The 23,229-nt window shown below is 42.9% G+C and overlaps 1 protein-coding gene across 2 annotated transcripts in view; it reads left to right on the top strand.

Annotated features, from left to right (window-relative positions):
* The window catches only part of LOC121532070 (protein inscuteable homolog), a 130,010-nt gene extending 107,591 nt beyond the window's left edge, over positions 1-22,419 (top strand). For both annotated transcript variants that reach the window (XM_041837740.2, XM_041837739.2), the window contains exons 11-13: positions 4,606-4,761; positions 7,191-7,267; positions 22,192-22,419. In XM_041837740.2, coding sequence (XP_041693674.1) covers positions 4,606-4,761; positions 7,191-7,267; positions 22,192-22,320 — 362 coding nt within the window. In that variant the 3' untranslated portion in view covers positions 22,321-22,419. The remainder of the gene's footprint in view (positions 1-4,605; positions 4,762-7,190; positions 7,268-22,191) is intronic.
* The last annotated feature ends 810 nt before the right edge of the window (positions 22,420-23,229 follow it).

Raw genomic sequence — 23,229 nt, 5'->3', positions numbered from 1 at the left:
TCCATATGCAGAAAAAGCGTATTTATCTCTAATTTAGTGCATACATTTGTTTACATCCCTGTTAGTAAGGATTTCTCATTTTCCAAGATAATCCATCCACCTGACAGGTGTGACTATCAAGAAGCTGATTAAACAGCATGATCATTACACAGGTGCACCTTGTGCTGGGGATACTGGAGTGGTGTCGGAGAAGATGGCTGCCGTTTTACAGCCCTCTAACCAATTGTACTATTATGTGTGTTTCGCGTTATTTGTAATTTATTCTGTACATAATGTTGCTGCCTCCGTCTCTTATGACCAAAAATAGCTTTTGGATATCAGGACAGCGATTACTCACCTCGTATTGGACGAAGATTTTTTCTTCAACGAGCCGGACGCAAAGGATATCCTACAGACACCCGACAAGGCCCAAATCCCTGTCATTCACATGAGAAAGAGACGGCGATATCGTGGACGTAGGTCGGGGTGTCGTGTAAGGATCCAACGGCGAGCGAGTAAACTGCCTCTTCCATCAATCCTATTAGCCAATGTTCAATCATTTGAGAACAAATTGGATGACCTAAGATTACGGTTATCCTACCAACGGGACATTAAATACTGTAATATCTTGTGTTTCACCGACTACAAAAGGAAGCACAGCCGCGAGCTACCCAGTGACACAAGCCTACCAGACGAGCTAAATCACTTCTATGCTCGCTTCGAGGCAAGCAACACTGAAGCATGCATGAGAGCACCAGCTGTTCCGGATGACTATGTGATCATGCTCTCCGTAGCCGATGTGAGTAAGACTTTTAAGCAGGTCAACATTCACAAGGCCGCAGGGCCAGATGGATTACCAGGACGTGTATTGCGAGCATGTGCTGACCAACTGGCAAGTGTCTTCACTGACATTTTCAACATGTCCCTGACTGAGTCTGTAATACCAACATGTTTCAAGCAGACCACCATAGTCCCTGTGCCCAAGGACACTAAGATAACCTGCCTAAATGACTACCGACCCGTAGCACTGACGTCTGTAGCCATGAAGTGCTTTGAAAGGCTGGTCATGGCTCACATCAACACCATTATCCCAGAAACCCTAGACCCACTCCAATATTTATACCGCCCCAACAGATCCACAGACGATGCAATCTCTATTGCACTCCAAACTGCCCTTTCCCACCTGGACAAGAGGAACACCTACGTGAGAATGCTGTTCATTGACTACAGCTCAGCGTTCAACACCATAGTGCCCTCAAAGCTCATTACTAAGCTAACGATCCTGGGACTAAACACCTCCCTCTGCAACTGGATCCTGGACTTCCTGACGGGCCGCCCCCAGGTCGAAAGGGTAGGTAACAACACATCTGCCACGCTGATCCTCAACACGGGGGCCCCTCAGGGGTGCATGCTCAGTCCCCTCCTGTACTCCCTGTTCACCCATGACTGCATGGTCAGGCACGACTCCAACACCATCATTAAGTTTGCTGACGACACAACAGTGGTAGGCCTGATCACCGACAACGATGAGACAGCCTATAGGGAGGAAGTCCGAGACCTGGCCGTGTGGTGCCAGGATAACAACCTCTCCCTCAACGTGATCAAGACAAAGGAGATGATTGTGGACTACAGGAATAAAAGGGGACTGAGCACGCCCCCATTCTCATCGACGGGGCTGTAGTGGAACAGGTTGAGAGCTTCAAGTTCCTTGGTGTGCACATCACCAACAAACTATCATGGTCCAAACACACCAAGACAGTCGTGAAGAGGGCACGACAAAGCCTATTCCCCCTCAGGAGACTGAAAAGATTTGGCATGGGTCCTCAGATCCTCAATAAGTTATACAGCTGCAACATTGAGAGCATCCTGACTGGTTGCATCACCGTCTGGTATGGCAACTGCTCGGCCTCCGACCGCAAGATACTACAGAGGGTAGTGCGTACGGCTCAGTACATCACTGGGGCCAAGCTTCCTGCCAGGACCTCTATACCAGGCGGTGTCAGAGGAAGGCCCTCAAAATTGTCAAAGACTCCAGCCACCCTATTCATAGACTGTTCTCTCTGCTACCGCATGGAAAGCGGGACTGGAGTGCCAAGTCTAGGTCCAAAAGGCTTCTCAACAGCTTCTACCCCCAAGCCATAAGACTCCTGAACAGCTAATCATTGCTAACCGGACTATTTGCACCCCTCTCTTTTTCGCTGCTGTTACTCTGTTTATTATTTATGCATAGTCACTTTAACTCTACCCACATGTACAGTGGGGAGAACAAGTATTTGATACACTGACGATTTTGCAGGTTTTCCTACTTACAAAGCATGTAGAGGTCTGTAATTTTTATAGGTACACTTCAACTGTGAGAGACGGAATCTAAAACAAAAATCCAGAAAATCACATTGTATGATTTTTAAGTAATTAATTTGCATTTTATTGCATGACATAAGTATTTGATACATCAGAAAAGCAAAACTTAATATTTGGTACAGAAACCTTTGTTTGCAATTACAGAGATCATATGTTTCCTGTAGGTCTTGACCAGGTTTGCACACACTGCAGCAGGGATTTTGGCCCACTCCTTCATACAGACCTTCTCCAGAGCCTTCAGGTTTCGGGGCTGTCGCTGGGCAATACAGACTTTCAGCTCCCTCCAAAGATTTTCTATTGGGTTCAGGTCTGGAGACTGGCTAGGCAACTCCAGGACCTTGAGATGCTTCTTACGGAGCCACTCCTTAGTTGCCCCAGCCATCCTCCCCTCAATACGGTGCAGTCGTCCTGTCCCCTTTGCAGAAAAGCATCCCCAAAGAATGATGTTTCCACCTCCATGCTTCACGGTTGGGATGGTGTTCTTGGGGTTGTACTTATCCTTCTTCTTCCTCCAAACACGGCGAGTGGAGTTTAGACCACATGACCTTCTCCCATTCCTCCTCTGGATCATCCAGATGGTCATTGGCAAACTTCAGACGGGCCTGGACATGCGCTGTTTTGAGCAGGGGGACCTTGCGTGCGCTGCAGGATTTTAATCCATGACGGCGTAGTGTGTTACTAATGGTTTTCTTTGAGACTGTGGTCCCAGCTCTCTTCAGGTCATTGACCAGGTCCTGCCGTGTAGTTCTGGGCTGATCCTTCACCTTCCTCATGATCATTGATGCCCCATGAGGTGAGATCTTGCATGGAGCCCCAGACCGAGGGTGATTCACCGTCATCTTGAACTTCTTCCTTTTTCTAATAATTGCTCCAACAGTTGTTGCCTTCTCACCAAGCTGCTTGCCTATTGTCCGGTAGCCCATCCCAGTCTTGTGCAGGTCTACAATTGTATCCCTGATGTCCTTACACAGCTCTCTGGTCTTGGCCATTGTGGAGAGGTTGGAGTCTGTTTGATTGAGTGTGTGGACAGGTGTCTTTTATACAGGTAACGAGTTCAAACAGGTGCAGTTTATACAGGTAATGAGTGGAGAACAGGAGGGCTTCTTAAAGAAAAACTAACAGGTCTGTGAGAGCCGGATTTCTTACTGGTTGGTAGGTGATCAAATACTTATGTCATGCAATAAAATGCAAATTAATTACTTTAAAATCATTTTTTTTTTTTCTGGATTTTTGTTTTAGATTCCGTCTCTCACAGTTGAAGTGTACCTATGATAACAATTACAGACCTCTACATGCTTTGTAAGTAGGAAAACCTGCAAAATCGGCAGTGTATCAAATACTTGTTCTCCCCACTGTACATATTACCTCAATTACCTCGACTAGCCGGTACCCCTGCACATTGACTCTGCACCGGTACCCTCCTGTATATAGCCTCCCTACTGTTATTTTATTTTACTGCTGCTCTTTAGTTATTTGCTTTTATCTTTTTTACTTAACACTTTTTTTTTATTATTCTTTAAAAAATGCATTGTTGGTTAAGGGCTTGTAAGTAAGCATTTCACTGTAATGTCTACACCTGTTGTATTAGGCGCATGTCTCAAATGTTGAGGGATCATGCAATTGGCATGCTGACTGCAAGAATGTCCACCAGAGCTGTTGCCAGAGAATTTAATGTACATTTCTACCATAACCCCCTCCAACGTCGTTTGAGAGAATTTGGCAGTATGTCCAACCGGCCTCACAACCGCAGACCACGTGTAACCACGCCAGCCCAGGACCTCCACATTCGGCTTTTTCCACTGCGGGATCGTCTGAGACCAGCCACCCGGACAGCTGATGAAACTGAGGAGTATTTCTGTCTGTAATAAAGCCCTTTTGTGGGGAAGAACTCATTCTGATTGGCTGGGCCTGGCTCCCAAGTGGTTGGGCCTATGTAAAAAACACCAGGAAATCAGCTCCAAGTGATTTTAATTTAAGAAATCTCTTCCCAAGTACTCCCACGCATAATAGAGAGACACGTGATCGTGTACAAATGTAAGCAAGGTTTGAAATGATTATGTTTTAGTCAAACATTATATCTGTTTGGGCTTCTTGCGGTCAATTTGCAGTCTACAAATGATTTGTAATTACGTTCCGGCCCCCCGACCATCTGCTCAAGAAAAATACGGCCCACGGCTGAATCTAGTTGATGATCCCTGGTCTACGGCCTCTGACTGTCTGTGTTGTGTGTCTACGGCCTCTAACTGTGTGTCTGTTGTTTGCTAGGTATTGAGAGACTGCTCCAGCTGCTGGGCGAGAAGCCATCCTCCTCCAGTCCATCGGAGGGCGCAGCGTGCGAGCGGGTCCAGCAGAAAGCCGCTGTAACACTGGCCCGTTTGAGCAGAGACCCGGATGTGGCCCAAACAGCCATCCAGCTGCAAGGTATAGGCCATTGCTCTGGGGTCAAGTTTCCCCTACATACAGATCTAGGATCAGCCTCCCCTCCCCCAATCCTAAACTTAACCATTAGTGGGGAAAATGCTAAACTGATCCAAGATTAGTGTCTAGGGGCAACTTCCCCCTACTTCATAGACCATCAGCTTCTGCTACCTAAGCGTATTGTCACGCCCTGGCTCTGGGGACACTGTTATGTTGAGCCAGGGTGTGTAGATTCTATCTAGTATTGTGTTTCTATGTTGGCCAGAGTGGTTCCCAATCAGAGGCAACGAGTGTCAGCTGTTGCTGGTTGTCTCTGATTGGGAGCCATATTTAGACAGGCTGTGTTCCCACAGGTGTTGTGGGATCTTGTTCCGTGTTCCAGTTGGTTTGTGTTAGACCGTGGACGTCACGTTTGTTGTTTTGTTCGGGTGATTACTCTATTTAATAAAATATGTTCGCAACTAACGCTGCGCATTGGTCCTCTGTTCCTGACGATCGTGACAGAAGATCCCACCAGAACTGGACCAAGCAGCGGGTCCAGGAGCCATCGCCAGGGAAATCCCTAGCGGATATCCAGCGCCTCCTCGACTGGGTCAAGCCGGGTGAGGAAGAGAGGGGCTTGACGTGGAAGCAGAAGGGCGAAAGGCTGGCGAGAAGTATGGAGACCTGGTCCACGGGTAGGAGTGAAGCCCATACATTTTTTAGGGGGGGGGCTAATGCCGTGGACGACGGGGCAGCAGGAGACCGCGACAGAGCGGCCCAGCGGGTTGGCAGAGGAGGCCGCCAGGTTACGGGGGCCACTGGTCGAAGAGGGGAAGGAAGGTGTAGAGGCACGGCGAGAGGTACTGGGGTGTGTTACCAGTCCGGTCAGGCCCGTTCCAGATCCCTGCGTAGGGCCAGTGGTGTGTGTCCCCAGTACGGTCCGGCCTGTTCCTGCTCCCCGCACCAGGCCAATGGTGCGCGTCTCCAGCCCGGTCCGGCCCGCTCCTGCTCCCCGCACCAAGCCTATGGTGCGCGTCGCCAGTCCGGCCCGGCCTGCTCCTGCACCCCGCACAGAGCCAATGGTGCGCGTCGCCAGCCCGGCCCGTCCTGTTCCTGCTCCCTGCACCAGGCCAATGGTGCGCGTCGCCAGCCCGGCCCGTCCTGTTCCTGCTCCCCGCACCAAGCCAATGGTGCGTGTCGCCAGCCCGGTCCGGCCTGTTCCTGCTCCCCGCACCAAGCCAATGGTGCGCGTCGCCAGCCCGGTCCGGCCCGCTCCTGCTCCCCACACCAAGCCAGTGGTGTGCGTCGTCAGTCCGGCACGGCCCGTGCCTGTTCCCCACACCAAGCCAGTGGTGTGCGTCGTCAGTCCGGCACGTCCCGTGCCTGTTCCACCGGTGCCTGGTCCGGCACCGGTCAGATGCTTCACGCCGGAGCTAGAGCAATCCGCTCCACCAGTGTGCAGTCCAGCTCCGGCCAGCGGGGCCAGACCGGACCAGGGGTACTTTGGGGGGTTGGAGAGGGAGCGGGGATCAGGCCCGGAGCCGGATCCGCCGCCTAGGCGGAGTGCCCACCCGGTCTCTCCCCTGTGGTATTTGGTTGGCGCGGTCAGAGTCCGCGCCTTTAGGGGGGGGGTACTGTCACGCCCTGGCTCTGGGGACACTGTTATGTTGAGCCAGGGTGTGTAGATTCTATCTAGTATTGTGTTTCTATGTTGGCCAGAGTGGTTCCCAATCAGAGGCAACGAGTGTCAGCTGTTGCTGGTTGTCTCTGATTGGGAGCCATATTTAGACAGGCTGTGTTCCCACAGGTGTTGTGGGATCTTGTTCCGTGTTCCAGTTGGTTTGTGTTAGACCGTGGACGTCACGTTTGTTGTTTTGTTCGGGTGATTACTCTATTTAATAAAATATGTTCGCAACTAACGCTGCGCATTGGTCCTCTGTTCCCGACGATCGTGACACGTATAGCATTTAGACCACTCCTTTGGCCTTTCTCTTTTTAGTTGCATTCAATATCTCGACTGGGATAACCCCTCTTTTGAGACTTTTAACGCTGTGAAACGTTATCTCAAACAGCATTTTGGTGTAATGAACGCATGTGCATCCAACTCGCAATAGAAGTTCCCTCTAGGGGTGAAATGTATTCATAGGGACTGATTTGACCTGAGGAAATTATTACCTTTCAATACTTTTTTGGCTCTCTTAGGGCTCGATTCAATCCATATCGCGGAAGATCCGCGGTATGGCGCGATTGAAATTGAAAGGCAATGTTTCCACGTTTGCGGAGACTGCATTATGGGTAAACGCTGCATACGTCAGCTCAATCGGAAACTACCTTTAAATCTTCGGCGATATGGATTGAATCCAGCCCTAAATCACAGTAATCAAAGGAACTTTATGTAGATCAATCAACAACACAATCGCTAAACTAACCATGGTCTTCCTTTTCTCCAGCTGTTCCTCGACTAATCGAACTGTGTCGCTCACCAGCAGAGAGGAACAACAGCGACTCTGTACTGGTTGCATGTCTGGTATGTACTATATCTTTGAGTATGTGTTTGTATGATTGTCTGTGTACAATAGTTATATTCCTGAGAATGTGTTTGAAAGTACATTGTATGTCAATTCAAAGCCTCCGCTATGTATATTTCCCATACACCTGTACTGCACTCGGAAGTAATATCTTTCCAGGGTATAGTGCATAATTGTACCTAATTACTTAGATGTAAGTAATGAGAGGTTTATATTCATGGGGAAAGTTGAAAGACAAGGCAGTCCTTGCATCTAAACCAGTCTTCTCATCATAAGGAGATCCCAATATGTAGCAGGGTATGCTTAAATAAGCACATATCATACATATTCCTGTTCACCCTTTATCATTCAGTCAGCCTGATCATAATTGATAAGGCCAGATCACAGGCTAGATAAAGGAACTCTTTAGATCTGTGTATAAGAGTCATAGGCTTAAGGGCTCTCTCCTTCACTGTTTTACATTGCTTGCTATAATCAAGTCAATTTAATAGGATTATTTTTTATCACTATCGCCAGGGGTTAAATGTAGATGTTGTAGGTGTTGAACCAGCCTTCAAAGAGGGTTGGCTTTCAGAGATAATGTTGTTAACTGATATGTAAATACACTAACGGTCAAAAGTTTTAGAACTACTCATTCAAGGGTTTTTCTTTATTTTTACTATTTTCTACATTGTAGAATAATAGTGAACACACCAAAACTATGAAATATCACATATGGAATCATGTAGTAACCAAAAAAGTGTTAAATGAATCAAAATATATTTTAGATTTTAGATTCTTCAAATAGCCACCCTTTGCCTTGATGACAGCTTTGCACACTCTTGGCATTCTCTCAACCAGCTTCACCTGGAATGCTTTTCCAACAGTCTTGAAGGAGTTCCCACATATGCTGAGCACTTGTTGGCTGCTTTTCCTTCACTCTGCGGTCCGACTCACCCTGAACCATCTCAATTTGGTTGAGGTCGGGGGATTGTGGAAGCCAGGTCATCTGATGCAGCACTCCATCACTCTCCTTCTTGGTAAAATAGCCCTTACACAGCCTGGAGGTGTGTTGTGTCATTGTCCTGTTGAAAAACAAATTATAGTCCCACACGTACGTCACTTCCTGTTGAACGAGGAAGAGCTCGGATTTGTTGTTTTGACATTTTTTGTTTTGAAAGTGTATTGGGAAGTTCTTTGTAGCTAGCTAACTTTTTAGTTTGGATCCCGTGACACAGTTGGCATCAATTGCTGGGATTGCTAGTCTCTGTCCAGTGATCCTGCTGACCAAGGACGGGTCTGAGGAGCTATTTGGCATTGCAGCTAGCCTAGCTGCTAGCTAGCTAGCAGCATATCAAGCTAGCAGGGTTTTCTTGAATGTTTAAACGCAGCCCGCGACATGGTTAGCCATTGTGGCTGGGACCGTGGATTGTCCCGGATTTGTGGATGTCTAGATCCCTGCTGTTTGTTGTTTTCAATCTTCCCTGTGACCTGCCCTGTCTGGAACTGCGAGGAGCAACAGAGTAACCTACTCTACCATTCAAAAGTTTGGGGTCACTTAGAAATGTCCTTGTTTTCGGAAGAAAAATGGCTTTTCGTCCATTAAAATAACATCAAATTGATCAGAAATACAGTGCAGACATTGTTAATGTTGTAAATGGCTATTGTAGCTGGAAACTGCTGATTTTTAATGGAATATCTACATAGGCGAACAGAGGTCCATTATCAGCAACCATCAGTCCTGTGTTCCAATGGCACGTTGTGTTTGCTAGTCCAAGTTTATCATTTTAAAAGGCTAATTGATCATTAGAAAACGCTTTTGCAATTATGTTAGCACAGCTGAAAACTGTTGTGCTGATTAAAGAAGCAATACAACTGTCCAGAAACAAATAACTTTCTTCTGAAACTCGTCAGTCTATTCTTGTTCTGAGAAATGAAGGCTATTCCATGCGAGAAATTGCCAAGAAACTGAAGATCTCGTACAACGCTATGTACTACTCCCTTCACAGAACAGCGCAAACTGTCTCTAACCAGAATAGAAAGAGGAGTGGGAGGCCCCGGTGCACAACTGAGCAAGAGGACAAATGCTGACTTTCTAGGCAGAGTTGCAAAGAAAAAGTATCGATCACATTTTTACTAATACTGTAGAACTTTGTTCTAAAGCTGTATCCATACCCATTGGATGCAATGATCACAATATAGTGGCTATATCCAGGAAAGCCAAAGTTCCAACAGCTGGGCCTAAAATAGTGTATAAGAGATCATACAAAAGATTTTGCTGTGACTCATATGTGGTTGATGTAAGAAATATTTGTTGGTCTGATGTGATTAATAAGGCGCATCCAGATGCTGCACTTGATGAATTGCTGAAATTGCTTCTTCCAATTATTGATAAACATGCACCTGTTAGGAAACTGACTGTTAGAACTGTTAAGGCTCCATGGATTGATGAGGAATTGAAAAACTGTATGGTTGAAAGAGATGGGGCAAAAGGAGTGGCTAATAAGTCTGGCTGCACATCTGACTGGTTGACTTACTGCAAATTGAGAAATGATGTGACTAAACTCAACAAAAAGAAGAAGAAACTGTATTGTAAAGCCAAGATCAATGATATAAAGAATGATGGAAAAAAACTTTGGATCACTTTAAATGAAATGATGGGTAGAAAGACAAATTCAACTCCAGCTTTCATCGAATCACATGGCTTATTCATCACAAAACCATTTGATGTTGCCAATTATTTTAATGATTACTTCATTGGCAAAGTGGGCAAACTTAGGCAGGAAATACCAACAATGAACAGTGAGCCATCGTATTCATGCATAAAAAAACAAATAATGAAAGAAAAGCATTGCAAGTTTGAATTTTGTAAAGTTAGTGTGGGAGAGGTGGAAAAAGTATTGTTATCGATCAATAATGACAAACCTCCTGGCATTGGCAACTTAGATGGAAAGATACTGAGGATGGTAGCTGACTCTATAGCCACTCCTATCTGTCATATCTTTAATCTGAGCCTAGAGGAAAGTCTTTGTCCGCAGGCCTGGAGGGAAGCCAAAGTAATTCCGCTACCCAAGAATGGTAAAGCAGCCTTTACTGGTTCTAACAGTATACCTATAAGCTTGCTGCCAGCTCTTTGCAAACTGTTGGAAAAATGTGTTTTTGACCAAATACAATGCTATTTCTCTGTAAACAAATTAACAACAGACTTTCAACATGTACTGCACTGACACAAATGACTGATGATTGGTTGAAAAAAATTGATAATAAGACGATTGTGGGAGCTGTACTGTTAGATTTCAGTGCAGCCTTTGATATTATTAACCATAACCTGTTGTTGAAAAAACGTATGTATTATGGCTTTTCAACCTCTGCCATATCGTGGATTCAGAGCTATCTATCTAATAGAACTCAGAGTTTTCTTTAATGGAAGCTTCTCTAATGTCAAACATGTAAAGTGGTGTACCACAGGGCAGCTCTCTAGGCCCGCTACTCTTTTCTATTTTTACCAATGACCTGCCACTGGCATTAAACAAAGCATGTGTGTCCGTGTATGCTGATGATTCAACCGTATACGTATCAGCAACCACAGCTAATGAAGTCACCGAAACCCTTAACAAAGAGTTGCAGTCTGTTTTGGAATGGGTGGCCACTAATAAACTGGCCCTGAACATCTCTAAAACTAAGAGCATTGTATTTGGTACAAATAATTCCCTAAGTTCTAGACCTCAGCTGAATCTGGTAATGAATGGTGTGGCTGTTGAACAAGTTGAGGAGACTAAATTACTTGGCGTTACCTTAGATTGTAAACATATAGATTAAATGGTTGTAAAGATGGGGGTAGGTCTGTCCATAATAAAGAGATGCTCTGCTTTTCTGACACCACACTCCAAAAAGCAAGTTCTGCAGGCTCTAGTTTTGTCTAATCTTGATTATTGTCCAGTCGTGTGGTCCAGTGCTGCAAGGAAAGACCAAGAAAGCATACAGTACTATATAGAGCCATTATTGCACGGAACTCCGTTCCATATCAAATTGCTCAAATAAACAGCAAACCTGGTTTCAAAAAACAGATAAAGCAACACCTCACGGCACAACTCCTCTCCCCTATTTGACCTAGATAGTTTGTGTGTATGTATTGATATGTAGGCTACGTGTGCCTTTAAAAATTGTTTTATGTAGTTCTGTCCTTGAGCTGTTCTTGTCTATTCATGTTCTGTATTATGTCATGTTTCATGTTTTGTGTGGACCCCAGGAAGAGTAGCTGCTGCTTTTGCAACAGCTAATGGGGTTCCTGATAAAATACCAAATACCAAACCATATGGGATGGCGTATCGCTGCAGAATGCTGAGGTAGCCATGCTGGTTAAGTGTGCCTTGAATTCTAAATAAATCACAGACAATTGTCAACAGCAAAGCACCCCCACACCATAACACCTCCTCCTCCATGCTTTACGGTGGGAAATACACATACGGAGATCATCCGTTCACCCACACCGCGTCTCACAAAGAGACAGCGATTGGAACCAAAAATCGCCAATTTGGACTCCAGACCTAAGGACACATTTCCACCGGTCTAATGTCCATTGCTCGTGTTTCTTGGCCCAAGCAAGTCTCTTATTCTTATTGGTGTCCTTTAGTAGTGGTTTCTTTGCAGCAATTCAACCATGAAGGCCTGATTCACACAGTCTCCTCTGAAGCATTTATTTGGGCTGCAATTTCTGAGGCTGGTAACTCTAATGAACTTAACTCTGAGTCTTCCATTCCTGTGGTGGTCCTCATGAGAGCCAGTTTCATCATAGCGCATGATGGTTTTGGCGACTGCATTTCAAGAAACTTTCAAAGTTCTTGAAATGTTCCGGATTGACTGACCTTCATGTCTTAAAGTAATGATGGACTGTCGTTTCTCTTTGCTTATTTGAGCTGTTCTTGCCATAATATGGACTTGGTCTTTTACCAAATAGGGCTATCTTCTGTATAAACCCCTACCTTGTCATGTCGTATCGGGTGAATGGTGGCCATTATTGCTGTCAACAAAGAGTCCGTCTATGCTGCATCGTGTTAGAGGCTTTTATTAAAATCACGAGGTTACAGCATAAATGACAGGTGACATGACACCCGGAGAGCGACGCCTCAGAATGGCTGCTCGTTCTCCCTTTCTTCTTCGTTTAACCCCCCTATTTATAAACAATGAAGCTCCCTCTTCTGGCCAATCCCCAGTCTCCCCTGTCTACAACACACTTCTGGTCTGTTGTATATGGCGTTACACCTAAAACATTCCCTCTTGATACTAACATAAACACCATTCCATTTCTTCATGAAAAACATTTAACAAAGGCATAATCTTCAGATACGATATTCCCCCCTTCGAGACGAACTAAACGTCTCGAAAACAAACAGAATAGGATTATGACTAGTAACAATTTATCTTATTGAGTATCTTTAACATTAAACCAAAAACATTCTTCTCTAGAGTGTAAATACCTTTCTATGAGATATGAACAACTGTTTATGAAGTGTGAATACATTACTATGAAATATGAACAAATCTCTATGGAGTGTAAGAGCGAAAAACTGTCCGGCAGCCATCTTTTCAGATATCCATCCATCAATCAAGACAGTAAAATTCTCTCACGGTCCCTCTGCCCCAGGCAACCACCTTCGGTACTCCAGATAACCTCATAAACCATGTAAATGCATTTGAAACTATGATGCAACTAAATACACATGTAAGCCCCTGCAAACAAAATCCTATCCAAAAACATCCACTCTAAGGCTGGTCAACCCATTGGACCCTAAAGTGGAACTCTCCCTGCCTAAATTCCCTGTCCCTAAACATTCACGAAATAAACAAAAACATCTAAGATCCTCACATGCATTCAATAACATCAAACATCATTCTACAAAAATTAATACCTAAGAATATGACACAATTATGTATTACACATGTCTATATTTCATTGCAGACACTGGAATGTAGTCCACTACACTTCATCTCCCCGTAGTCTCCTCTTCCAATGGATTGTTGATGATGAAATCAGAATCTTTCCACACCCTCTCCTTCTTTCATCTCCTCCAGTCATATTGTCCCTTCATATTGTCCTTGTTTGAGTATTTCAATCTCCACATGTTCTCCCAAATGCTTCTGGAAGAAAAGAAAAGAAACGACCAAACAGTATCTTTTGCAAAACAACATTTTCAAATTAAACCTCAATTTCACCTAAGAATTTAAAAATGATATATAAATGATGTATGAATCACATAAACCTATTCCCCCCTTTGATTCATAAATCATACTACAAATCACCCTAATATTGGAAAACAATTGAAAAATAATCAACTCATTAAAAAAAATGATATTTATCCATCAGTAGTCCATCCATCTTCCTCCAGATCAGGAACAGTAAACTCCGGCATCTGAGTGTTGTCTCCAGGCATCACTCTCCAACCTATCTCAATATCATAACTTTCTCAAAGGTAAGTAACAAATTCACAGTGCTATCAAAGCTGCCATTAAAATGTAACCCATCACTGCCCCTACTGGCCTAACTGATCTTGCAACCAAGTCTTCCAAATGCATCCCTTATTTCCTTCAATGCATCTATAACCCCAGTGATATTATCTGAACTATCTGGACTCAAAGTATAACTAATATTTATCAATATGATCTTCCCAAATGTTACACCATACCATGAATAAAGTCCCCCCTTCTCCCTTAGACTTATCCTTCAATGATAGGCTTGAAGCCTATGACATGTCCCTTTTCATCCTATTTTGAACTCTAGTTTCAGATTGATCTGTGTTCGGTGCTACCCCTCTTTTAATAGTAAAAGCCTCATATGGAAGCTTCAACGTTGACATTAACAACATCCTATCCATCCATAGGGTAAGAATATATACGTTTTATCATCACAAACCCACCAAATATCTCTAAAATTCCCAATAGTCACATTGTCAGTCAAAAGCTAATCGTTTAACCATCAAAGTCCTGCTCTTCTTACTACCTGGTATATTAAAAAGTAACCTTATATTTCTCATTACTACCCTTAAGGTCATGCTTATCCAAAGTCATCATATAATCATCACAATCTGATATTCCCATAAACATACCCTTTACCTCATATGTTTTATTAGAACAAAAACAACTTTTAGCCCTCAATGTTTCACCTGAATACTTCAGGGTTCCGTTGTTACCTGATTTTCCTTTCCCATTTAACAATTCCCATAGGGTAATTCATTTAACCAAGAACACTTAAACCTAGGCTTAAACCACTGTTCTGACAACGACATTATTTTATCTGTCAATGACTGTTGCTGATACCACAGTCATGACAAAGCATAAGACTGACCCATACCTGATAGAGGCCGCGCGACCGTCTAACATGTTTGGTGCTGGAATTCTCAACAGACATGGACCCTCAAGATTCCTCACTGATCTTACAGAATGAGTTAATCTATCTCTAACTTCCACAACAGAAGAACGAGCGGTACTGATCAGATACCTCTCCTTGTCTGTCATTAAAATCAAAGACCTCATCCTGTCCTCCATGATGAATCTATATTCTCTCTACTACTATCTGCTCTCCTATTTTAACCCTATTCGTACTATCATTGACAGCACTCTCCATCCGTAACATAAACCCTGAGTCCTTCTTGCGACCCCCTTTAATTTCAGAAAAGTTGTTGTCGGTGTCATACTCCCTACATTTGCTATTGCCATCATATCACTAATCCCTTCCAAAGTTACCATTAAAGTAGTTGACTTAATTGCTGTATCAACCCTAATTACTTCTAGTGCAAAAGTTCCCATTATCCTATGTGTATTATTCACTGTTGGAGTGACTACTGTAACATATTCTTCCTGAACTCCCTTGGTGACTGTGAAACTTCAACAGATTTGAAATCTTCCATCATAAGCGTCACTTTACGAATTACATAGCCTTTTAACCAATAATTCTTAACCGGAACAACTTCTAATGCTTGCCCTAGATAAGTATACATATATTCTCCCTGACCTTTCGCTGTAACATTACGCCAAATAAGTGAACAGTCACTCCTAACCTCTTCCACTTCATATCGTTGTACAAACTATCCCTCCTTTGACTAGGGGACACAGCTTCTACTCCTGGTCCTGATAACAATACTTATTCTCCATAATTATCTCTCCATATGGGAGGAACATCCCCATCCTAACCCTAATAAGTATTCTTTCCCCTAAAATTGGTGCTGTATTGGTTCCCTTATAACCAAATGCGATATATTTATGGCTTTAATACCTATCAATGTTGAAAGAGTTAAATTGCTTCTCACTGTTGTTATAATAGACTGAAGTGTTAATGTCCTTATTGTTGCTTCTAGTTTTTCCCCAAAGAAAAAAGTTGTCTTTGCTTGTACTTCCATCTATCACCACTAGTGTCACTTTTTCCCCAAATCTCAGTCCTATCTCTAATTCCTGACTTTCAAACTTTTGATTATAAAAAATACACCTATAATTACCTTGATCTCCCTACTCTAAAGTGTCATTCACCATTGTTCTCTCTCTTACTACTAACTTTGAAACTTAGCTTACTGTCTCAGAGTTCCTTCAACCCTAATCTACTCCTAACTTATTTTAATCCAATCTTTTCTCTCATAACATTTAAAACTTTTTCCCCTGATTTATTCACAAAATCCCTTTACCACCAAATTTTTAGAATATGTGATTGGGAAAGTTCCCACCTGCTTCTGACTCATTACACACAGACTTGGCAAACGACTAAACACCTTTTAACCTAGCCTGAAATCTCTTAGTGTAAGAATGTCACCCAGAATAAACAGTCACCCCTTTTAACTTTTCAGACAGATTGTCTAGTAGACAGTCGTCTAGTGTACATCTTATTGTACAATTCAATTTAAACAATACATCTCTTCCCAACACTGCAATAACAGTATCTTCTAATATTAGTACCTTAAGAGTAATTAACTGTTTTACTACCTCAAATCCCTATCCTAATTAGTTATCAATTAGTGAGATGTTTAACCTCTTTAGGCTGAACCCAGATAAGTTTTTCCACTATTCACCATCACTTCTAATAGTCCTCTGGTTTTACTTCAATTGTTAGCTATTTTGTCTTCTTCTCTAATCGTTGCTATCAACTGGCACCCCCCTTCCGGATCTTCTAGGCACTCTAGAATCTTTAGAGTTCACCTGGAGAACAGTTGATCTTGAATTGCCCCTGTATCTTCCTTAAAAATGTTCTCTTGTTTCCTTCGACTTGTTGCACTCACAGGTAAAGTAACCAATCTGTCCACAATTATAACAGTCTTCTGAAAGTTGCTGGAAGTGTAGCTGAAATCTTCCTCCTCCTTCTAAGTCTTCTCGTCCTCTTCAATTCTGTGTCTGTCCAGAAACTGGCTTTGGATATGGAACATTTGGTACCCCCTTGGCTGGTACAATTGCATTTGATATTGTTCAGTTGAAGCTGTAACAGTGATTGTTGATTTGGTTCACTCTGATTCTTCATAACCAAAACTTATCTTCTTCTTCTTCTCCAATTCTTGGGATCCTCTCAGCAGTTTCTCCTCTTCTGTATCTTCAGCTGTGTTACTTCTTCTAAACTATTTGCTTTATCCAGGCATGATAAACATCGGTCTATATCTCCTTCTATTTCTTCTTTGCTAGTCATTGTAGGATAAAATCCTCTTGAACATAAAGCACCTTTAATCTCCAAATCTTCATCTTCAACTTCCATCAGAGATCAAATCTCGTGTATCCTTCTTCATCTTCAACTTCCATCTGATCACAGAGTAATATCCACCCATGCATGACCTCTTCATCATCACTCTCATCTTCATCCTCCTCGTCTTCTTTAACCTCACTCTTCTCTTCCAGACATCTCATTTCCTTCCTTCTGGAGTTCTGGATCCATCTTCATCGTCGTTTCTGCTTGTCCTCTATCTATTATTCATCTTCATCTCTGATGCAACAATCACCCGGCTGGATGATCACTGAAAGCTGAGGATAAACATCCCTAAGCTGTACTTTTTGCTGAATCCGTATGTGAGAAAGGTGTACTAACTTCTGCCATTAGTTTTTCTAACACTACTTTCTAACACTACTTTAGTTAAAGGATTACTATTTTTCCCTATATCAATCGGTGTAATCACCTTCATCTAGCCTTGCTGTCCTTTCTCCCCATTGTAACAACCCTTTTATATTCCTTTATCGTGAATTATTTTATTTTAGACTGTATAGCCTATGGCTTCCCTCCTGTAATTATTAATATAAACCTAACAACTCCAAATAAATCCAAATAAACTCCAAATAAATCAATTAAAAATCATGAATAATTAAAACCAATTTTTATTCCTATGTCACCAATTTATCAATTAGTGTTGGCTATCTTACCACAACCCATCAAATGCAAGTAAATGAAGTTAGTCAACTTCAAAGCAATCCCAAAAACAAAGCCTTCTAACCTTACAACCCTTTGATTTTTATAAATTCCATTGTTTAATATGCACCCAAGTATCTTAATTGCCGAATAATGTCAGTACCTGATTTCCAACCGAACTGTAATCCAGCCCAGTGATGCACAGAGACTCCAAAATGCACATTTTAATGAATCATTTGCCAAGCCTATGTAAAATTGTCATAACATCACATATTTTGTAAAATATGATTTTGTGAACTAGCCTGATATCTGATCCGATCGTCTGCCTCGTCACGTGATGTCACGTCAGCCCCTCCTCTCTCCTGTCGTATCGTATTGCTCCACTCATATGACAGAAAAACAGAGACACAGAATCACATTTTAGTAGTTAATGCAATCCCTGAGTTATTTCAACCATATTCAATATTCCTTCGTTCACCCATTATTCACTCTAAGACTAAAATCAGAACTAAATAGATCGCTCAAAAACATTTTTATTTAATTTTAATCGTCTTTTAATTATTTAATTCAATTCATTATACTTCGCCAACATATATTTAATGTATAAATTCAATAGGTCACAAAACAAGTTTCATCTTTAACCAGCCGCCGTTGAAACTAGAATACTCGTGTTAAAATCTCTCCTCTTTGTCTGTGTCCATTTCCCTTGCAGGGTAACGCCAAATGGGACCTATGACCTTAACCCACCATTTTGTTTTGTAGGCTTAGCACACCCGCATGTTGTAGTTTTAGCCCCGTAAAATCAAGCGCATGCGCACATCCATTTAACCCCATGCTTTTTCACCGTGGACTCTCTCCCCAAACAGACAGAATAACAGTCCAGCTGTAACTCCCGTTTCCCCCTTATAGTCAAACAACATTTAACAGCGCTCACAAAACATATAACCTGACTTACACACAGAGACAAGTTTAAGAGACTTTAATCCATCGCAATGGAGTCTCTAAGGATACATTAGCATGTAGCACACCACACAATTAGCATTTAGCATTAGCCTTAGCCACGATGTACCATGTAGCATGAAACACACTCCCATTTAGCATTAACATTAGCCTTAGCCTTTAGCTAACTGCGGCCTACCCAGCCCTAAGTAACCTGCACTGCCCTATCAATTTTAAACATATTTATCCTACCGTTTTTGCTACCGGGACTAATGACCATTACACCGAGAAATTAGACCCAATCAGACATCCCGTCGGACGAAAGTCAAATCATAATCACAATCAGATAAACCTCATTAATCCGAGCTCTCTTTAAAAAAAAAAACACCGTCCACCCATTCTATCGTGCAAACGGATTTGCCGGCCCAACATCTAAAATGGCCCCCCCTGGAGGTCTTAAAGCGGTACAGTGCCCTAAAGAATGCATATCGGCCTTCTCTAAATTTCCCATTGCCTATCGTTACCAATGGAATCTATTTTAATGCTCCAAATTTCCCATTGCCAACCGTTACCAATGGAATCTATTTTAATGCTCCAAATTTCCCATTGCCAACCGTTACCAATGGAATCTATTTTAATGCTCTAAATTTCCCATTGCCAACCGTTACCAATGGAATCTATTTTAACAGACTCTAGTCAACAGCAACAACGCCACCCGAGGCAAGGTCGTATGGTACATCTCTCCAGTGTACACAAGTCGTATCCAATCTAACAAACTCCGAAGCGGTAAGAAAAACTCACCCTTTTTGGCCATGCTTCAAAGCGAGTTAGCCTGGCGGTTGACTGAAACAAGGAAGAGACGCAAACCCAGCCCCACGTTGGGCGCCATTATGTCGTATCGGGTGAATGGTGGCCATTATTGCTGTCAACAAAGAGTCCGTCTATGCTGCATCGTGTTAGAGGCTTTTATTAAAATCACGAGGTTACAGCATAAATGACAGGTGACATGACACCCGGAGAGCGACGCCTCAGAATGGCTGCTCGTTCTCCCTTTCTTCTTCGTTTAACCCCCCTATTTATAAACAATGAAGCTCCCTCTTCTGGCCAATCCCCAGTCTCCCCTGTCTACAACACACTTCCGGTCTGTTGTATATGGCGTTACACCTAAAACATTCCCTCTTGATACTAACATAAACACCATTCCATTTCTTCATGAAAAACATTTAACAAAGGCATAATCTTCAGATACGATAGTCACAATACAACTGATTGGCTCAAACGCATTAAGAAGGAAAACAATTCCACAAATTAACTTTTAAGAAGGCACACCTGTTAATTGAAATGCATTCCAGGTGACTACCTCATGAAGCTGGTCGAGAGAATGCCAAGAGTGTGCAAAGCTGTCATCAAGGCGTAAGGGTGGCTATTTTGAAGAATCTCAAATATAAAATATATTTTGATTTGTATAACACTTTTTTGGTTACTACATGATTCCATATGTGTTATTTCATAGGTTTGATGTCTTCACTATTATTCTACAATGTAGAAAATAGTAAAAATAAAGAAAAACCCTTGAATGAGTAGGTGTTCTAAAACCTTTGACCGGTAGTGGATATGTTATTCACCTGCTGGAGAACTGTAATTTTGTTCATACGGCCATGCTCCCTCTCGGTTTTAATACAGAATACTGAAGCAGTCATGCACTGCACAGTGTCAGTCAATCCTCAGCCCATTAGCAAGTAGCTGAAGTACTTACAGTGCCTTCGGAAAGTATTCAGACCCCTTGACTTTTTCCACATTTTGTTAGGTTACAGCCTTACTCAAAAATGTATTACATTGTTTTTTCCCCTCATCAATCTACACACAATACCCCATAATGACAAAGCCAAAACAAGTTTTTAGAAATTGTTGCTAAAAATAAAAAAAATAAAAATGGAAATATTGCAGCGATTACAGCCTCGAGTCTTCTTGGTTATGACGCTATAAGCTTGGCACACCTGTATTTGGGGAGTTTCTCCCATTCTTCTCTGCAGATCCTCTCAAGCTCTGTCAGGTTGGATGGGGAGCGTCGCAACACAGCTATTTTCAAGTCTCTCCAGAGATGTTCGATCGGGGTCAAGTCTGGCTGGGCCCCTCAAGGACATTCAGAGACTTGTCCCGAAGCCACTCCTGCTTTGTCTTGGGTGTGTACATAGGGTCGTTGTCCTGTTGGAAGGTGAACCTTCGCCCCAGTCTGAGGTCCTGAGCGCTCTGGAGCAGGTTTTCATCAAGGATCTCTCTGTACCTTGCTCCGTTCATCTTTTCCTCGATCCTGACTAGTCACTCATCGGGTTCATGATCACCTCCCTGACCAAGGCCCTTCTCCCCCGATTGCTCAGTTTGGCCGGCGGCCAGCTCTAGGAAGAGTCTTGATGGTTCCAAACTTCTTTAATTTAAGAATGATGGAGGCCACTGTGTTCTTGGGGACATTCAATGCTGCAGAATTTTTTTGGTACACTTCCCCAGATCTGTGCCTCGACACAATCCTGTCTCGGAGCTGTACGGACAATCCCTTCGACCTCATGGCTTGGTTTTTGCTCTGACATGCACTGTCAACTGTGGGACCTTATATAGACAGGTGTGTACCTTTCCAAATCATGTCAAATTAATTGAATTTACCACAGGTGGACTCCAATCAAGTTGTAGAAACATCTCAAGGACGATCAATGGAAAGAGGATGCATCTGAGCTCAATTTCGAGTCTCATAGCAAAGGGTCTGAATACTTATGTAAATAAGGTATTTTTTTAATTGTATAAATTTGCAAAGATTTCTACAAACCTGTTTTCGCTTTGTCACTATGGGGTATTGTGTGTAGATTACTGAGGATTTGTATATATTTAATCCATTGTAGAATAAGGCTGTAACGTAACAATGTGGAAAAAGTCAAGGGGTCTGAATACTTTCTGAAGGCACTGTATATCTGAGAATCAGCAATATCTAGATCTATAGTCTATATTGATCCACAGGTAACTGCCAACATAAAGGAAACACTTGCGTAAATGAGGGATATAAAGTATATTGAAAGCAGTTGCTTCCACACAGGTGTGGTTCCTGAGTTAATAGAGCAATTAAAACATCCCATCATGCTTAGGGTCATGTATAAATATGCCCAGTTGCCCATTATTTTGGCTACCATGGCTAGAAGAAGAGATCTCAGTGACTTTGAAAGAGAGGTCTCAAAAGAGCATAGGGGGTTTATTAAAGGGTGTATGTGTCTCAGTCACCAGATCTCAACCCAATTGAACACTTACGGGAGATTCTGGTGTGGCGCCTGAGACAGCATTTTCTACCACCATCAACAAAACAACAAATTATGGAATTTATTGTGGAAGAATGGTGTCGCATCCCTCCAATAGAGTTCCAGACACTTGTGAAATCTATGCCAAGGCGCATTGAAGCTGTTCTGGCGGCTCGTGTTGGCCCAACGCTCCATTAAGACGCTATAAATTGGTGTTTCCTTTATTTTGGCAGTTACCTGTATATTTATTGTGATCAATATTGTCTTATTTTATGCTGTGCTATGTCATATGCTATAGTGCAGTCATTGGAATAGGTGTTGAATGTCTTCAATGATCCATTCCTCTCCTTGTGCTTTGCAGGCTGCCCTGAGGAGGCTGGCGACGGGGTGTCCAGACAGCATCGAGGCCGCCGACCACCAGCAGCTGATCAAGCCCAGACTGGTGGACTCTTTCCTGCTGTGCTCCAACATGGAAGAGAGCTTTGTATAGGAAGATCCAGAGCAGAGGGGTTGGGTGCACAGCAGTGGAGGCTGCTGAGGGGAGGACGGCTCATAATAATGTCTGGAATGGAGTAAAATGGCTGGAATGGAGTGAATGGAATGGTATCAAACACAATGTGTTTGATGCCATTCCATTCACTCGATTCCGGCCATTATTATGAGTCGTCCTCCTCTCAGCAGCCTCCATTGGTGCACAGGTACTGGGGGAGTCACAGTAAGCTTTTGTTCCAGTCTGAGACTTAAAAACACACAAGACAAAGGAAGGGTTGATGAAATCAATCCCTATATCCCAAAGCACGCCTTGACTGTTTACCAAAAAATCTGAGCATGAATGGAATTGCCGTTTGTCATTTCAGAACTTCCATTCTCAGAGTACAAAACACCAAAATTCGGGGAAAAGCTGGTTAGCTAAAATAATGTACATGATGGAAGCATTCATGAAATAAGTACCAAAATCTCCTTAGTGTTTTTAACACCCACAGTGTACATATGGGACCATCATTCAACCTAGTGTTAAAAAGTTTTAGGCTCCTAACACTGTGGGAGAAATTCAAAGTGACAGATAATGAACCAAGAACACTTTAAAGGTAGACTCAGCAATATGACGTAGATGCAGAACGTAAACAGCATAGTGGGTGAATTTCCGCAACAAGAGCGTTGAAGCGCAAAGCTCAACTTCTCCACTGTTTTGGTGCCCTGTCTACCACACTGTGAACAGCGTGAAGCGAACCTGCGCACATGCGCAGAAACTGTGTGTTACAGCGAAGTCTTGCATCTCGCTCATCTCAATATCTGCGGTGCTGCTCATGGCAACATCATTTCGCTGAGTCTACCTTTAAAGTGTCAAGCTCCCAACACACTGTAGGTGTTGGAAATTAACAGCTTGTTGGTCAGTTCC

This window comes from Coregonus clupeaformis, chromosome 19, assembly GCF_020615455.1.
Source record: "Coregonus clupeaformis isolate EN_2021a chromosome 19, ASM2061545v1, whole genome shotgun sequence".
Lineage (NCBI taxonomy): Eukaryota > Metazoa > Chordata > Actinopteri > Salmoniformes > Salmonidae > Coregonus > Coregonus clupeaformis.
The sequence above is the reverse complement of the archived record's forward strand: the minus strand, read 5'-3'. Positions and strand labels throughout refer to the sequence as shown.